This window comes from Tinamus guttatus, unplaced genomic scaffold, assembly GCF_059628265.1.
Source record: "Tinamus guttatus ecotype Peru unplaced genomic scaffold, ASM5962826v1 Tinamus_guttatus_pri_ptg000383l, whole genome shotgun sequence".
NCBI classification, from domain to species: Eukaryota; Metazoa; Chordata; class Aves; order Tinamiformes; family Tinamidae; genus Tinamus; species Tinamus guttatus.
The window spans coordinates 4,527,768-4,546,624 of NW_028288917.1; the positions used below are offsets into that span (position 1 = coordinate 4,527,768).

At 33.5% G+C, this 18,857-nt stretch overlaps 1 protein-coding gene across 1 annotated transcript in view; it reads right to left on the reverse strand.

Annotated features, from left to right (window-relative positions):
• Positions 1 to 428: 428 nt before the first annotated feature.
• CSMD1 (CUB and Sushi multiple domains 1) overlaps positions 429 to 18,857 on the reverse strand; it is a 994,655-nt gene continuing 976,226 nt past the window's right edge. The window contains exons 63-70 of the mRNA XM_088530602.1: positions 16,331 to 16,442; positions 15,092 to 15,271; positions 13,392 to 13,436; positions 9,571 to 9,732; positions 8,519 to 8,631; positions 7,614 to 7,701; positions 3,974 to 4,106; positions 429 to 935 (exon numbers count right to left, since the gene is read on the reverse strand). Coding sequence (XP_088386728.1) covers positions 776 to 935; positions 3,974 to 4,106; positions 7,614 to 7,701; positions 8,519 to 8,631; positions 9,571 to 9,732; positions 13,392 to 13,436; positions 15,092 to 15,271; positions 16,331 to 16,442 — 993 coding nt within the window. The 3' untranslated portion in view covers positions 429 to 775. The remainder of the gene's footprint in view (positions 936 to 3,973; positions 4,107 to 7,613; positions 7,702 to 8,518; positions 8,632 to 9,570; positions 9,733 to 13,391; positions 13,437 to 15,091; positions 15,272 to 16,330; positions 16,443 to 18,857) is intronic.

The window sequence follows — 18,857 nt, forward strand, 5'->3', positions numbered from 1 at the left end:
TAAGCATGGGGCTCATAATTTAATATTCCAAGTAAATTGAACACCTGTGTGGAATTCCAATTGTGGAATGCTTTGCTTGGCAAAGAGTCTATATGTCTATATACAATGGACAGTGTGTATAAACCCTGTATATTTTTACCAGTATCTTACTCAGTCATCCATAACACTAGTGCAAAAAATTGTGCATTAATATTTTGCAATATAACAGCTGATTGGAAAATTGGCAAACTGCCTTATGTTTGAGATAAACTGTATGTTCAATTTTAACAAGATTTCAATGGTAAAGCATTTGCGTGTGTATGCAACCTTGAGGAAGGTTGTCTTCTTTGAGAGAGAGCTTTATTTCTTCAGAGTATTCCTGTTCTTGGGGATAATCTGTGGTGTTGTCGTTTGTCACAGTACTCAAAGGATTTATCCAAGTGCCCAGAAGAATGCATTGAAAGGCATCCAGCCACATACAAATATGAAAGTCTGAGGCGTTAAATATGACAAATTGGCATGACTTGGCAGTCTTCCTTAAACTGTGCCTTGCTTTGAAGCAGATGCAGCCAGGCATTTTAATCCAACTTTAAGATGAAAAAAAAATTCTCTGTGGGATCCCCAGAAGACTGACACTTTTTACCAGAAAATTTAGCTGCATGTAGGCTGACAGAAGATGTTAAAGATTACAGCAGCAAAGCCAAGAGAAGAAGGGAAACTGGTATATGGCACCAAAGGAATTACTGCTTGTCCATCAGAGGTATGGCTATGAATCAGTCATATTGGGCACTGAAGGCTATACCACTGTACAAACTGTGTTCAGAGTCGTATCAAACCTCACAGCCTTTGCTTCTGTGGGTTTTAAGTTTGTGTCATACATGGGATTTTCAAATGAAGCCTGTCCATTACTGTTTTCATGTCCAGCATACCCATTGTACTGTACTTTTGGTCTTGTTCTGAAAAAAAAGGACAGAAATATATCATTAATAAATATTAAAAATACAAATTGCACAAATACTGCGAGTTACTATAGTGTTTTCATCTTATTTACACCAGTTGTGTGACTAAATCCAACAGCGATACAGGGAGAACCATAAAGGATGTCACAGCAGACTACTGTAACTATATAGGTGACAGTGAGTTGCTCCTGATTTTTCATTTATAGCAGCTTTGGTTTTAGATAAGATGAACACTCTCAGTCTTTATTGATTTGAATGTTTTCCAAAAGAGATAGCAGAGCTGGTTTAGAAATTTCCTGTTATTAGATATTTATAATCATAATGTTTATAATAAGTACTGTTGCACCATTATGGTGCAGCAACACATTTTTGGGGCTCTACTAAATCAATGCACTATCAGCCATCATAGCTTCAACTCCAGACTGACACAGACTGTGAGTATCCAGCAAATCTCGTACTGTTAGAGACGGTAACCTTCAGATAAAGGTCAGCAGCTTCTTCAGTGTTCCATGACAAATCTTCCAAAGCATGCCTCTTACTTCCATAAATATTTTCAACAGTTCTAGATGAACATTTCCTCTATTTTGGTCATTAATTTACCATCCTGTATAACATAACTTCAAGGATGTTCACATTCTTATGGCCATTAGGACATATGAAGCCAAGAATTAAATAAAGGCTAAAACGCAATCATGCAATCTTCCTGATATCTCCACTAAAAATATTATACTATTTTACTATTATACTATATTATACTAATTTAACCTTAAATTCTCAGAACTTGCTAGCTATCTATAGAAATATATGAAAAAGTCTCTTTATGTAATTTCTTACATTTTCCCAGGAGTTGAAAAAGCACAAGAAAATCAATGAGGAGTGCAAAATGTTTAATATTTTTCTTAAAGGCTGAGATGCTGTCTTCATTCTTGCTATAGTCTCTGTCTGCCAGATAAAAGGGACTGAAACAATGTAAAAGTGCTTTAATAAGCACTGGCTTATTAAAGTGCTGGCTGTTATTAGATGATATTAATCTGACATACGCACAGCAGAAACATCCATAAAATTATCCTCTAAGAACACCTTCAAATTTTCTGATATAAAGGTAATCTAGTGGCATAACTACTATCATATCTTCCTGAAAACTTCATGTTGCTATTCTGATCCTTAATCTATCTCCAAGAAACTGTTTTCAAAAGCCACACGTTCTCCATCCTTTGTCAGAGATAATAAAGATGACATGCAGTTACTTTAATTGCTGACCAATTCTCTGCTTTGGAGATTTTAAGTTCCCTGCTTTCAGAATACTGACTATTGCTTAGTTTCACTGCATGTACTTAATATTTCATTTTCAAATGTAGGGACCCCCTACATCAATAATCAGTTTGTTACTTTCTTGAAGATATCTCAAACATGACACTGGTTAACTCTCTTAAAACTATGGTTTATTGGAAGAAATAATTAGCAAATACAGAGGAAGAAAAACAGTCACTGAAAGTTCCAGCTAATGAGTATTAGATTAAGGTAGGCAGAACTGCAGTGCTGCTGCTACTTGAAACAGAATGACTAGAACTTTTTGTTTGTTTGTTGTTTTGAAGATCAAATTCTTACATATATATATCTTTTCCAAATAGAAAAGAAAATCTTTACCAGTTATACATCACATAACAAACTTCAGAGAACAAACTACAAAAAAATCCCTTTGGTCAGAGTACATTTCTGTTGAATTGGCTTAGAACTTGGTTCCCCTTTCTAATAGTAAACTGACAGCAATGTTCTCTTTGGGTTCCATCTCTTGGGTTAGCCTGAATGCCTGCAGTTCCACACTTGCCCACTGCAGGAGCTATTTGAGCATAAAGATCTGTAGGCATCAGCAAGTCTTCCAATAACATGTACACCACTCTTCTTGAACAGTCTTTTTCAAACAAAGACTGCATCATATTTCAAGACATGTACCATTTTATTTGGAGTTCACAAGTTTAAGCCCCACTGCAATTTCTTCTTCCTGAAACATCTAATGCTGAAATAAGTAGACAGTCAAGCTAAGAAACTTCATCATAGAATCAGGGAATGGTTGAGGTTGGAAGGGACCTCTAGAGATCACCTAGCCCAACCTCCCTGCTCAAGCAGGGACAACCAGAGCATGTGGCATAGGGTCACATCCTGGTGGGTTTTGAAGATCTCCAAAGGAGGAGACTCCAAAATCTCTCTCACACATCATAAGCTAGTGATGGACTTCATTGTGATGGTATATATATATGTGTGTGTTTGTATGTCTATTCCTTACAATCACACATTCCTCTTGGTATCATGATGGTAGAATAAAGATTTAATAGTGTGCCAGTGAAATCTCTTTCTTTTAAACACCACCTGCAAATAACATATGGAGGTCAGAGAGTACTGTGGCTTTACAGAAACAGAAAAATAAAAACAAAACTATTCCAAGCCAACAATTACTCATAATGAACAAATTTTCAAAAAGTAAAGGTGTCATCTTTGTTAGCTTTTAAACCAAATTTCAGACAAGATGGTTGGATTTATTCTGATATTATCTACTAACATATGTAAGTTTCATACAAGCTGAAGTACTGCCAATTCTAGAAGTAGTAGTCACTAGCTTAGTCAGCATGTACTTTAAATAGTGTCATTAGGGGCTGTTTCCTTTCGGATTTATGGATTTTTCAGCTTGTGTAATTAATATTAATATACACTTTGAAAGAAGCAGCATATATCCAATTAAGTAGAGTACTAAAATAAAAGAATAAAATATGTGACCTAAGGTTTCCTATCTGATTCAGCCTAACAAATCAAAAAGGCTTATAGGTCCTCGCTCCTTAACACAGTGACTCATTTTTCTAATTGCTCACTGTTTAAAACTCCTCTATACTGAACTTCTTGGTAGGACTACTTGAAAATATTTGTCTTTTTCAAGTAAAGCTATTCTAGAAGACTTCAGCATTGTGTTCCCCACTTACTTCCACCTGTCAGATTAAACCCAAAATCTTATTAAGTTACTGAACAAATAACATTTACAGTACCTGTGTTTGTAGAGGTAAAATGCAAAGCCTGATAATATTAGAGCAAAGAATGGTACCAGGATGGCAGCTGCAACAGAACTGCTGTTTGTGCCATAGTAATGATTTGAAAGATCTGTGTCTGCGCTTAAAGGACCTGAAATGGAAATAAAAGGACAGAAGTAAAATTTCCAGGTTTTCTACCTTACAATTCTCCCAAGAGGAAAGACAGAAAAGACAGAAAGAGAGAAACATTGTCTTGATAAAATCATTCTATTTTAAAACATGAAATTTATAACATTATAACAGTGTGACAGTATAAATCTTGGTGATACTACTCAATAGTGCATCATTAATAACTATCAAAATGATTTAAATACAATGCTCAGAAAGTCAAATAATCCTTGTGTCACCCAAATACCATCATTATGAACTATATCTCTCAGATATCACTAATTTAAGAAAAGTAAGCTATATGCCTTATACAAAAGATGAGTAATACTGCAAAAAAGTGTTCTAGAATGCTTTTTGCCTAAATATTCAGCATAGAAACAACAGGCAATGATAGAATACATCAAACATGAAAAAGGAAAGGAGAACTGAGGCAACAGTAATGAGACACATTGGTTCTGCCAGGCTCAATACCACTCCCAAGACTCTGCATCTGTGTCCAGGCTGCTTTACAATCCCTTTTTTAAGGGTGAAGAATGAACGTGCTTTATAGCCTGCCTCTGGCAGCTGCACCACACTGTAATAAAACTCAGATGCACAGAATGCAAAGGCTGTCGCCTGTGATATGATCTAGCCAGGTCTCAGCTGTAGATAAGCAGGTAACCAGCACCATAAAGCAACCTGTGCAAACCACTTTGCCATCTGCTTAAATAGAGGCTGGTTAGACTGGTTAAACAGGTGCCCACTTGGCAATCCAAACAGTGAAGGAAGAAAAATAATTTTACAACAGAAACATAGAGCAATCAAGCACAGTTTATTTTTCAGAGCCAACTCCATGTTGCCAGTTCCAACACACAGCTTCTAAGAATACTAAGCGTAAGTTATATTTCCTATCCAATAAGATAAAAATGGAGTAAGTATGGGCCTGGGACAGAGACCTACACGAGCTATTTTGGGGTGTTTGTGATGGTGCTAGTAGGATGTAACAGGAGAGAATGTTGATTACTGGCAAATAGCAAAGCATCAGTACACCCTGTCCCAAACACCCTGTTTCAGTGCTGGAGCAGCATCAATCAGTCTTTTTAAGACTCTGGCACAAACTGATTATGTAACAGAGACAGCTATTGTGCTGCTTTCAGCAGTCTAACAAACTACCTAAGACACAAATCTAAGAAGGAAACAAACAACATTTCTATGATTTCTTGCAGTTCAAGTTCAGTGGGAAGAAGAAACCAGATAAGATTGTGCTCTATGTTTTATTTGCTAATATTCTAATTCTTTTTTTCACACAATCCATTTTACAAAATAAAAGAAGTCTAATTCTGAAGTTATGTATATCCTGTCTGATTGCAGAGCTTTTTTTGTGGATGGTAAAAGTTGCCGCAAAGTGATTCGGAGAAGAAGGATTTCACCCTTACATAGTGAAATTTTAAATTCACGTTTGGTCTTTTGTGAAGTTCAATTATTTTAAGAGCAGACCAATTCCAATACAAAAATGTATTTCACACCCAAGAATCTGTACGTGATGTATTAATCACTTACGCATAAATAGATTAGTCACATTTCTTATTTCCTGTCAATTACTCAACCTAAAAAAGCTAAAAAGTAGTTTGAAGAGAAGAAGGAAACAGAAGTAGGCCACTGTATTTTCTTACAGGTAATTTATCCAGAAAACAAATTATTTAGTAAAGTAACTTTATCTTTTCATAGTTTCAATTTTATACAATTACAAAGAATAGTATAAATTGGAATGAACAAGGCCAACATTTCAAAATAAAATCTAGAGGTGAAGTATGAGTGTTAAGCAATTACAGCAGCACAACATCCAGGGCAGACTTTCAACCTTTATGAAAAAAGGTATTAAAGACAAACAAAAAACAAAACAAAACAAAACAAAAAAGCACAACATGCCAAGTAGATTCAGACACAAGTCTTTTGGCAGACTAGTAAGAGAGATCTCTTTGCTCTTTAGATTCTTCTCTAAGGTTGATTATTACGTCAACTGAATATTCACGAGGGAATTGATTTAAAAAATAAAACAGACTATCCTTGAATTTGAGGGCTATGCTTTCTCTGTGCATCCTCTGAAAATGACAGCATCTGCATATGTAGCAAGTCTGCTGTTCAAATGTCAAAAATGAAAAGAAGACCTCAACCTAAAAATGCAGGTTTAACAAAGACTTCAGCCTCTGTTACTAGTCTTGGGAATGCACAAACTGAGCTCACACTGGAACTCTCCAGGTCATATGGCTGTTTTCTACTAAAAGAAGAGAGATGAAATTAACTCTCATTCTGCTTGTGTTACATTTACCACAGTATGATACTTGTTTTACTGCTAAAACTGGTGAATCTAAATTTTGACTAGGTAGCTGAAGAAAAGGTGTATCTTTTTTCTTTGCTTAAGATAAACAAACAAACAAAAAACTCAAATGTACAAATCAACCCCCTACTGATTTAACAGAATAAATTTTGATGTTTACTTCTATAGTGGGATGCTAATGTCAAGGAGAAAAGGCAGGTCAGATATTACAGTGATAAGGTTTACACAAAACTACAGATAATCTGTCCCATGTAAGAATTTACTTTGAAGAGTAAAATAGTATTGGGTGTCAGTGATTCGCAGTTCTTATGCAGAGAGTCCAAAGAGTAAGAACTCTTCTCTTGTGATTAAACCTGAGCACTTAGAGTAGTGGTCAAGATAAGCAAATTCATAGAGTAGCTGCTCTCACAGTTAATAGAGCAAAGAAATAGAAAGGAAATTTAGCAAATTTTAAAGACCATTCGGTACCAATGCAGGTACTTTTTGCTGCTTTTTGCAAAAGATATTTATAAAATGTAGACACACATTGGTACATTGCCTGGGCTGCTTTTTCCTGCTATCCCAGTGTTTTGCTGATATATGTATTGTGCTCAGATCACAATGCAATAGATGCGGGATCAAGACATGATGTCATCAACAGTTGGTATTTGTTGAAGCAGTGTTATGAGTAAAATAATTAGTTTTTCATCAGCAGCTAGAGCACTCTAGTCCACAAATCTCAGTCATCTATTACATATTTTACAGCTGAGGAGAATTCTATCTAAATATCCAGAAGAACTTCCCAACAGAAACAAAACACTCCACAAATTTTTCTACTAAAATCAGTGTTGGTTCTGTCCTTATGATTCTAATTGTAATTTATACAGTTGAGCAGAAAATGGTTTGGCTTTATGAGAAATTTCAAAACAATAGTCACAGACTTCTCTTTGAGGATCCTGTATTCATCTTATTAGGCTGCCATACATGAGATAGTAACAGGGCAGAGCTCAAGTAGGGTGTGAACTGTATATTTCAAACATGCATATTCCACTGAGTATATTGTACTAATAATGGCATGAAACACCTATGCATATTCCAGCTAGAAAACTGAAGGAGTCATTTGTTGATTTCACTATTACAAGAGAGAGAGAGAAAAAAAAAGTTACCTATTGCATTTTCATAAATGCATTTTACCTTGTCTTTGGAGCATGAATTTTCCAAAGTCTTTTCCATGTATATCACCTTGATAGGTAAAAACACCTCTTTCAAGTCCTGATGACACCTAAATATGTGGAAGCAAACATAGAAAAAAATTCTGGAACAGATAAATATCAAAATGTAGCCTTTTAATTTGTAATCTGACTTAAAATAAGTATAAGAAGTCCATATTTTTTCAGTTTTATTAGCATATTCATTTAAAGATCCACTGTCCTTTAAAATATTTTCCATGGAAAGCATCATAAGCCAAAAAGGAATACTGCAAGGAATGAAATGACTCCCCTTTTCTTTAAGAGGAAATGAAAAATTAGAATCAACACTTGATAAATATTGAGCAAATAAAAAAAAATCACATCGATGCAAATTCCAAGTTAAATCAATATTCTATTAAGGTCTTTACATTTTCTTTTATGTTGAAAAAGGTAAATGTATGAGATTTACTGAAAATGTCCTATCTATATTATTTTTCAACATAGGAAAACTATTGTATCAAATATGCTATCCTTTATCCTCACTCTTTAAAAACTATTCTTTTAAATTTATAATTTTATTTCAGTGAACTATTGACCAAAAGAGGACAATATTTCTAAAACTGAAATCCCCACCCATGTCTAACAAAGCAAGTGAAAAGCATGGGAAAAAAACTTGAACCACTTAATTTCCTATTTTAGTAAATTAAAAATTCAAATGAGACATGTCACAATGGCATATAAAGGAACATGTATGCATTTTGAATAATAAAATTATTGTGATCTCTACACTGATAATCGATTGCTGCTTTCTGCATCTGTAATATAAAATGTTGGCTGTATAGATGCAATCACAGCTTTCTTTAAGCTTTAAACTGAGCAGGCCTTATCGATAGAAGTGTGATTACTTACATAACCATCTAGCGCCCACTTGTCATTTTCAAACTTGCTTACAAAAATGTCACTAGGTCCTTTTATCTGAAAAACTTTCAAGAGTAAATGGGCTTCTTCTTTCTTGTAAACACCTATTAATAAAAGGGGAGTAACATATACCTTTTAAACATTTTTTGAAACAGGATTTCTAATACTCTTTCAGAGCCCAAGTATATTTATTTTGAATTATCCAAATATATTGTGGAAAATACTCTGCACTAAAAGAATGTTATAACCTGGATAAAGCAGTATTTTGTAATCCTATAAAACATGATTTTATTTTACTCCTCTTTTGCCCACATTTCTCCTGAGTTTAATTTTAAATGAAAGTAGGCAATATATTAGTCTTTTCACGCACTATGTTAGTAAGTGAATAAAGACAGAATTCCTTGCCTGATACAATAAGACTGCCAATTTGAATTGTCTAAATATGGATTTTATTCACAACAGTATATTGCTACAGTAAACACTAAATGGCACTGTGAAAGAAAGTTTGCTATTTAGCAAATGGCTACTGAAATCTCTCTTTACTCCTGACTTACTTACTCTTTTGTACTTCTAAAGGTTTTGCAAGCTGCTAATGCTCATTTCAAATGTAAATGTGATCAGAATGTTAGATCTGAACATCACATTCAGTTTTACAGAAAAGCACGTGTTAATCTTTATTGAATAATGGAGCTTTTCAACATTACAGTTCTTAAATGCTGTACACACTCCACCTATCAATTGAAAACTACCTATGAGTTCATCATATCAATACTACCCAACATCTTTGTTTAAAAAATAAACAAACAAACAGAAAAATCCACCTTCATATTTATTTGAAATGTAAAGGGAAAAAAAATCGGTAACCACATATACATTGACTGAATCCATTACAATCAGCAACACTTGTGCAAAAAAATGCTGAAAAGATTTTTAATGAACACATAAAGTTTTGGTTTCATTTTGCATTCAGCAGAAAATGCAACAAAAGTGAACAGACAAAAAAAGAAAATGAGAGTTTTTTGAGCATCTGTTACTGAACCTACCTGACAGTTTGATTTGTATGTTGGATGCTTCAATGAATGTGGCATTCACTTTGCTGCTTGTAGTATTGAACCAATCAACAGTTAGAGTAGCAGGCTGTCTTTTTCCTAAATATTCATAAAACCCCTTCCACAGTGAATTTATAAAAAACACATCTGAAGGAACTAAACAAAAATTGAGCAAAAAATAGAGCAGTAAATAAAGCAGTAAATTACACCACAGTAACTATCTTTCATATCCATGCTCTTCAGTTCTCTGTTGCACATTCAATCTACTGTTTTTAAGTACATTTAGCAGTAAAAAAAATTGCAACAGTAAAGGAAATGTATTTAACAAACTTGCCACACAATTTCCTATATTACACTTGTCCATTATGACATAAATCACAACATCATATTGCATGTATGCTTCAGCAATTGTTCCAAACAATACAAGAAATGTTCGGCTCGATTAAAAAAGCCTTAGAATGTGATGAAAAAAGGAAAAGAATATTATAAAGTTGGGGACTCCTTGAAGGAGTGTTTGGTAGTCTCCCTTGTTTAATAAATCTGTTAAAGCAGAACTGTATGTTATACAATCACTGTCATCAAATGCCAAATGGAATTTAGCATAAGATGTTATCAATCTTTTTTGGACTCCACATCTATTTTAGTTAAGCAATACTATTACACTTGTGAATGGTGGAGGTGTTTGAGCAAGGTATATTTTAGCTTTCAAATAAGTGTCTCTTTCTCTGAAATGGCCATTTCCTTTTAAATAATATGAACTAAAAAACTATAAAATAAGACATAAGCTATTTGTGCTATTTGAGTCATTTTCTGGATGTTGCTGGGATTTTTCCTCTCTTCAGAAAAATAAAAATACATACCTATATGTGTTTCATATATTTAAATGTTGTATTTTAAATATTTCACTAAATCACCTACAGAATAAAAGTGCCTCTTATTATTCAACAGTTTCTGTAATATGTGTATGTTATTTAGAAAGAAAAGCAGAGGAGAAAAAAAAGGGCTAATTTTCACTTTATTTTAGATACATTTATTAACTCCTAACTATCGCTATATCTCATATGAGGGTCCCAAGAGGAACAAACCCTCCTCCTATGTAGACGATACCCAGTGGTTCCTGCCGGCTTCTGTCAAGTGAAAATAGACGTCTTTCCATGTAGCATATGACAATTTGAAAATTTAGAAAATCAAAATATAATTCTATTCAAAGAATTGTTGAACCAGTCATATGGTATCTTGAAAAAAATGACACAGAAAAGTAGTATTTCATACTCTTCTAAATAAGCTTTAACAATTAATTTTGATTTTGATTAATGAATGTCTTTAGTCTATACTAATCCCAGTTAACAAGTTAGTCTTTCAGATCTCTAGTATTAAGTTTAGGTGTAAAATCTTTGTCATGCAATGATTTTTGCTTTGCAAAGGAAGGACTTGTAATTCTGTGGAGCTGAGAGTATGTCTGTAGTTCTCAAAGTCATACACCAGGTCTGCAAACATTTGGATGGCAGTGCAGGACTCATATCTGAGGTAGTAGAGATAATGTACTGACGAAGTTTTCAAATCATGTAACACTGAGCTTGAACATTTGCTTTTGTTTTTTCGGTATTTGTCTTTACTTTTCATGAAAAACGTGTGTCTGATTTTCCTATGAATGTGAAAGATTAGTACTACTGACCTAGGCCTGTTAGGTTTATTGCTGATTGATACTAAATAAGATTTTTATCAAGAATTGGACATCATACTTCTATTATCACTTTCAGTATCTTTAACTTTTACCTTATCTGATGCTTTGACCACCAATTATAACTTGTCACTGTAGGCAGAATACAATCACTGGCTTAGTATTTACAGAATTTACATCTACTGCATATGGCCAGATCAGTAGAAGAAACGAGTTTTTCTACTGCCCAATCATGGTTTTGAGAAGGTTAAGTGCTGCCCGCCCATGGAGGGTGCTGATGAATCACTGAATAGCTCTGATCCAAATCCTCACAGCCTTTAAGATGTCTGTTTTTAGCAGAAACTGTGGACAAATGCAGGAGGAGAAAAGTGAATTGGGAATTATTACACCAGTGGTGCACTGCTTGCTCACTCTCTCCAAAATGCTAGAAATGGGAAATTCATGGCTCTTACTTGAAACAGCTTCCTAACTTATATGAAAGACTATACAAAACAAGGAGAACCACCGGAATCAAAGACAGAATTGCAATTCTTAAACTTTATGTATACCATGAACATCCACTGTTTGTAACTTATGCACTATTAAAATTTAAAGTTTATTTAAAAATATAGTTATAATTGCTTATATAAACAATAAGTGTGGCAAGAACTATCCACTTAATTAACAATAAAGAATATCATTTGGATTCAGATACCCAAACATGGAAAGTCATAACATTATTCTGTTACACAGGCTCCAGTTCGGAAATGTTAGCTTTAAGACATTTAAAATACACATATCAGCAAACAGTGTTCTACCAAAAGCCCAAAAACAGGATAAAGAAAATGCTCTGATGTAATTTCTTTACTTAAAATAGTTCACAAGTTGAAAAACTGTAACAATAATGTAGATCGGCTCTTAAAACTTTTCCTTAAGCTTAAAACTTATCCTTTTAATTACTGTAGTTTATTAGTTTCACTTCTCTGCTTAACATCATAGGCATGTATAGTCATAATATTTCATTTTTATAAGATACCTTTCAAATAGCCCTATTAAAACTGGTCATAAAAGACATCATATAATGTGAATTGGTACCAATACTCTCATAGTGCATGCATTTGAATACTTGGTCAATATTTCAATTTGGCACAGAAACTTTAAAAACCATGCGGTATCAGATTACTGCATGCCTCAGCTGCGTAGTAAGGACAAGACTCCATTAAGTGAAGACTGTATTATTAATTACGATGAATGCACATTATGTTTTGCATTTTTATGTGTCTGTAAAAGTGATGCATTTGAAAAGATCTCATTTACGGAATCACCTGACTGACAATCTTACCAACAGCCTAACCCAGCAGGTTAATTATGAACACACATGTCTTTTTATCACATGTATTCTACACAGCCTTTCTGTGAACTGCCATTAGTGTTAAGTATTCATCTTATTTTCCCTGAACTCCGCCAAAATTTAGGATTTTGAGTTGCAAGTTCATTTATGTGGTAAAACCTCTGTAGTTAAGAATGTCAGTTAAAAAAAAAATAGGCCTTTCATATTTTGAAAGTGATTGAATATAAAAAGATTTACACAAAGGAGTTCTCAAATGTATTTGCTCTTTTATCACTAGCAGAAGGAAAAGATTAATTCTTAATATGCTCATGAAGGGGCATACAAATGTGGCAAAAATATTTGCCTGCTACTGGTGGTCAACAGAGTCGGGAAATCCCACCTGAGAGCACCTTGAGAACTGCTTTGGAATGAAGGCCAGCCAAAGCACTAATACTGACTTTTTCTGTGTGATAGTCTACACTGATTATAAGGCTCTCCATTATAGCAATATCTCTGATATAAAACTACTTCCGATCTGCTTCTTGTCCTCATGTGCTTTAGTCTTTTAGCTTTGTATATTTTTTGGTGCAATTTACAAAATTGATATTGTAGAAATTACTATAGACAGATGCTCTTTGGGAAAGCATTTCAGAGAATAGCTTTTACATGGTACTTGTCAAATGAATACTCTGAACATTTCTATTTCTTGAAATGAGTAATGAAATATTATAAGTAAAATATTAAAAATAGTTTTATCATCCATAACAATCTTGGATGTAAATCATTTTAATTTATTTAGTTCTAAAACTCTTCTTGTATACAAACCTGGAGTTTTAGTTATTGTTTCATTAACTTCTCTCACTCCTTTACCTACAAGTAAAAAGACAAATTATCATTTTCATGAACATTTTTTTTTAATAGAACGCTAAAACAGTGCCTGATTGATGCAATTATCCCTTATTTAACAGAGCTATATTTAAAACAGAAATAACTGAAGTCTTGGAATACATGTTCAGACCTAAACACTTAAAAAAAAAAATCAGAAAATAATTTAGGAAAACAACATTTTTACTTAGAACTAAAAATGTTTATATCAGTCCCAGTGCTATAAAAGAGAGCCTTATAGAGGGGACAAATACTAGGTCTAATTATGTATAATACTATATTAAATTTAACAAAACATAATAAAGATTGATAAATTTATGACACAAACCAGCAAACACCAGATAGCTGAATTATGATGACATATACTTCTGGCATGGTCAGCAGAGTAATATCCATTAATCCCAGCTCAAGTTTGGTCATGTATTGATAGCTATTTTAAATATACTCATGCCTGATAGTCAGATGCTCACATTTTTTTTTCTTTATGAGTAGATATCGACTGATTACACTGATCAAGTGTTAAAAAAGTACAAAAAGCGTGAGCACAAGAAGAATTCTATATAAAGAATGTAAATCAATAGAAAACAATTTCTTTGTTCAATTATATGAGAACAGTAGGATTTTTTTCTGCATTTTATCTTAAAAAATGAACAAAAACACATACAAGATAATTTATCTCAATTTATTAATTATATATTACCAATGTAAAATCACCATTTGGGGAACTAGTGTAAGAAGAAAAAGTTCTATTCATAGGTAATACTTCTTGTCAATATTAAAGTTGCCTACCCACTATTTTTAGAAAAAATGAAAACCTGTTCATGCCTCAAATGGATTTTCAGTACTTTCACATATTAAAATTAAACATTATGTTGCAAGTGTCTTACCCACAACATCTAACTGTTTTCCCCTTACTTATATTTCAAACATGAACTTCTAAAATTTTCTGGATAAGGAAACTTATAGCCATATTTACTCACATATAAGTGCTGACTTAGCATCCCTAACTATATTCTCAGCGTTTCTCTAACAAAATTACAAAAAATTTACAAGGGTGTAAAGGAAAGCGCAAAGATTTAATTTAATTTTTTGAGGTTTTCGTTGGTATTTATTTTAAAAGAAACTTCCCTCAGACAAAAAGTATTCAATGTGTAAAGCATGCTTGAATGAATCTAAAAACCTGGTTCTCCAAAAATAATCTGTTGTTCTTGTTCCTAATTCAAAATCTTATATTAAACAATAAGCACCCCGAGCACTTTCAAATGCTCTTTGAAACTGTGCCAGAAAGATAAGGAAAATGTAGTTAAAATTCTATATCCTACATATTTTCTAGTATTTAGTTCATGCATTATATACTTTATATCATTTAGTTTTTCTCTGGTGGTGTTATGGATTAAGATATGTATGTACACCCGAACATTTATTCATACATACCCCCATGTTTTTCTCAGTCAGCTCCAGGTATCATGTTCGCTTGGATTTTTTTTTACTGTTTCTTTCAAATTGTAAAAGCTACTGTGTCATATGCATTTTTAAACAGTAATTGGGCAAATTCAATCATATTATACAAAATAAAAATGTAAAGGAAAATGATCATCCAAGCAAGTACGGCACAACATACCACATGAGCAATGACTTACTTTTACAAACAGGTGATTTTCCTGTCCATTTCATATCTGGTTTACAAGTCCGATGCTCTGATCCACCAGCAAGAAAAAATCCTGGCTGACAGGTATACACCAAAGTATACCCTAAAGTAGGAAGATCAATTGCTTTCACATCAACATGTGCTGGAGTTTCTGGCTGCCTGCAAGCATGAGCTGCAAACATGTTTTTTTAGAGTTAGAAATAATGATGACAGTTTTTCACATCGATTAGTGCATGTAATTTAAAATAAATGCACACCAAAACATCCCTTTTCATTAGGCAAACTTCGTATGCCTTTAGAAATGACAAATTGCTTGCATTAATAAGAAGCAATTATACTCTGTGTGGATGGTTTTATTATCATAGGAAGATGGAAATGATACAGCAATGTATTTTTTAACAATACACTAAAATTGAATCATATTAGCAAGGCAAAAAAAGAGTTAAAAAGAAAGGAGGCCAAGACCCATGACCATGAATTATCCTACTGTTATAGCTTCAATTGTCACTTCCACTCAAAATTTAAAAAAACTTGAAAATTACATAATGATTGCCAAATAAATTCTGTATAAATTTCAAATGAAATAGAGGTTCCACGGGAAGATTTGTCATAGTACATTGATTATAACAGATAATTTTGCTCAATATCCTTCTTGATTTGTGCTTCATGGTATTCATCTAAAACAAAACAAATACTAAATAGGATAAGAATATAAGGTCACTCTAATGGCTTTCTTCTAACTTATATCAGTATATTTTCACAGTGTTTATTTGATTTTCTCCAACTAATACACAGATATAAATATACGATTCACTTATATAACCATGCAGTGGCTAGAAATGCAGAGTTCAAGTTTCACTCACAAAATGCTAGTCAAAAAAATACCCCCATGCATTACGAATTACACTTTCTGCTATTAATCTAATACACACACAGATAAACTAGATTAACTTCAGGCAACAAATGTAGTGGGATTGGTGAGGACTGACAGTTATTCAGCAAAACTGACAGAATTATGATCCCCACAAAATATAATATAAAAAAAAATCAAAGTAGATAGTCCTAAATATATCTCCGTTCTTAGAAAAGGAAACAAAGAAATTATATGGCATATTGTTTTTAAGTAAACTTGACTTTTTGTGACATGTTAGTAGGAACTTCCACATGAATCGACTTACACTCCCAAAATTGCACAGCATACAAAGTATTTGAACACGAAAGCCACACTTACGAATACACTCTGACTGTATGCCACTCCAGGTTAGGTTAGCAAGGCAAGAACGGGTAGTAGATCCCTGAATATGATAACCTTTTCTGCATCTGAAAAAGACTGTGCTCCCAACCTAGGGATCAAAATGGAATATTAGATGAAATAACTACCACATGTAGCCAGATATCAATATAGTGACAAGCTACTAGAGAGATTTTTCAAAAATAAAAATGACTTCTGTTAACAGGTCACAGAACTAAACATTTTTTATGACATGAAAAAAATGGAGTAGCTGATCCTTCATAATTTTATTCAATAGCTGCAGGTAGAAAAACTCACACCTGCGAACATGGAAAAGAATGACACCCATGATTTTCAACTCATTAGTTTGTCAGAGTAACAGAAGCAACCAAATGATAGGTATATCTGTTTGTTGTACGCTGTTCCACATTCTTCAGTAGGATTTAACCATGACATTTATTTTAAATCTTTTTTTTTTATATTGCATGTCTTTAGTACAGCTATTTTTAAGAAAAAAAGGGAAAAAGAAAAGGCTATAAAGAATAATTGCATTCTCAACTGAATTCAATAGTGAATAATTCAGGGCACGATTTTTGCATTTCCTTTGTTACTACAAACTACATAAGTTTTACTTGAGATGTTCAACTTGCAGACTGATGATACGGAAAGCCTTACTATGGTCAATTGTGATATGCCTTTTCTTCTGGTGAGTGCAACACTGCAAAATACGACTTTTTTTAGAAGAAAAGGAACAAGTAAATAAGCCCTCTTTCTTTAGAAACAAAAGCAAGTTCTCTCCACTGAGAAACAAAAAGCATGAATTTTGGATAAAAATGTGATGAAGTAACAGTTTACATAATATAAGAGAAAGAAGATTGTGTGAAAAGTTCTAGTAAAATGTACTTATTGATGGTACTGAAAAAAAGTATCCAGAACAGTCCAGACCAGGATACTTGAGAATGTGGAGATGACCACAGACAAATTGTTTTGTTTTTGGATAAAACAATTTGGCAATAGACATGATCAGGTAAAATTAAAGAATAAAAAAAAAAGAGGAAGAGAGAAGTAAATATTGTAAATATTGTTTGGAATTACTCAATTTATTAAGTAACATATCACTTGGAAAATTGCAAATAAGCATGTTGCTAGTGAACAGTAATCACCGAATACTAATAAAATACTTCACAGGAACAAAAATCCCTGAGAAGTTATATAATAGTGTACTTATAGGTAGTTATATAATGGAAAATTAATGGGGAAATTGAAGTGGACATTAAAAAATACCTAACGGGTGCAATACAATAAGAAGAGAAGTGAGTCAAAGGGCAGTAACATAAGTTAAATATATACTTAGTTACCCAAAAAAAAAGGTTATGGTGATATATGTCCAACAAATGTAGCTCCAGTTCTACCTGAAATGGCTTGGGAAATCCACTGCTATTTGTAAATGTCAAATTACTGAAATGGTACAGGCACTGATATTGTAACTATTTTTAAGCATTTTCATCTTTCTGTCTTTCCAAGGACACACGGCATGTCTGTGTCAAAGACCAGAACACAATGTGGCTGGTCTTGACTCTGTCATCTTACTTCTTACAAAATTACCCATACTGTAGTATCTTTAAGTAATGATGAGCTGCAAATATTTCCTTAATGATCCAGAAGGCCATGCAACAATTAAATGACTGTGTGGATGGTAGTTCTCTTTCTAGAGGAAAAAAGTAATAATAATAGCAGTGCACTTTTTGTATTATTTTTGTATTATTTTTGTGTTTTGGGGAAACACGGGCGGCATCTGTAATAGTTACAGAGCAGTGAAGCACAACAGCCAAAAAATGAACAAGTGCAAGACAGAAGTGATGCTGGTAGATAGAAGAAAATCCTTCAAAGGTGTCCTTCCTGTCATTACATCTTTCTGTGATGAGGAAAAACTGTTAAAAGGTGGTTTATAGAAGTTTGTATAAGAAGTCATACATCTGGGAGCCCCAATAGTCGTATGTGCTAAAAAACCTACTTTACTAATAAGTAGACAGAAGTCAACATCTTGTGCCAGATTCTGATCTGACTCTAATATTGCATACATACTTCTATCCTTAGTTATTATTATTTATGTTTAGGCGTGAAAGCACATACTTAAGAAAGCCAAAGTGCAGAACAAAGAATTTTACTGCCTCCAAAAGTGATTGAAAACTGAAATTTAGTCTCTGTATTCAGAATCGGAACTGGAGCAATACAACTCTGATCTAAATATTAAAGTCAACTTATGAAGCAGGTTAAGCTGGGAAGGCAGAAACATTCTGGATCAAGTTAGGAATTAGAGAGAAGATTAGAATTTTATTTTAAGAGAAAATGGGGACAGATATAGGCTTAAGATGAGAAAACAGATGCGCCTATTGCTGGAAAGAAAACCACCTCATATGTGAGGCCACAAGATGTGGCTGAGGTGAAAGTGCCTGGGAACCTTGGGAACCTGAAAGCTGGGTAGAAGTTCAAGGTGAAGAAAGGAGCTGCCAATCACACCTAAGTT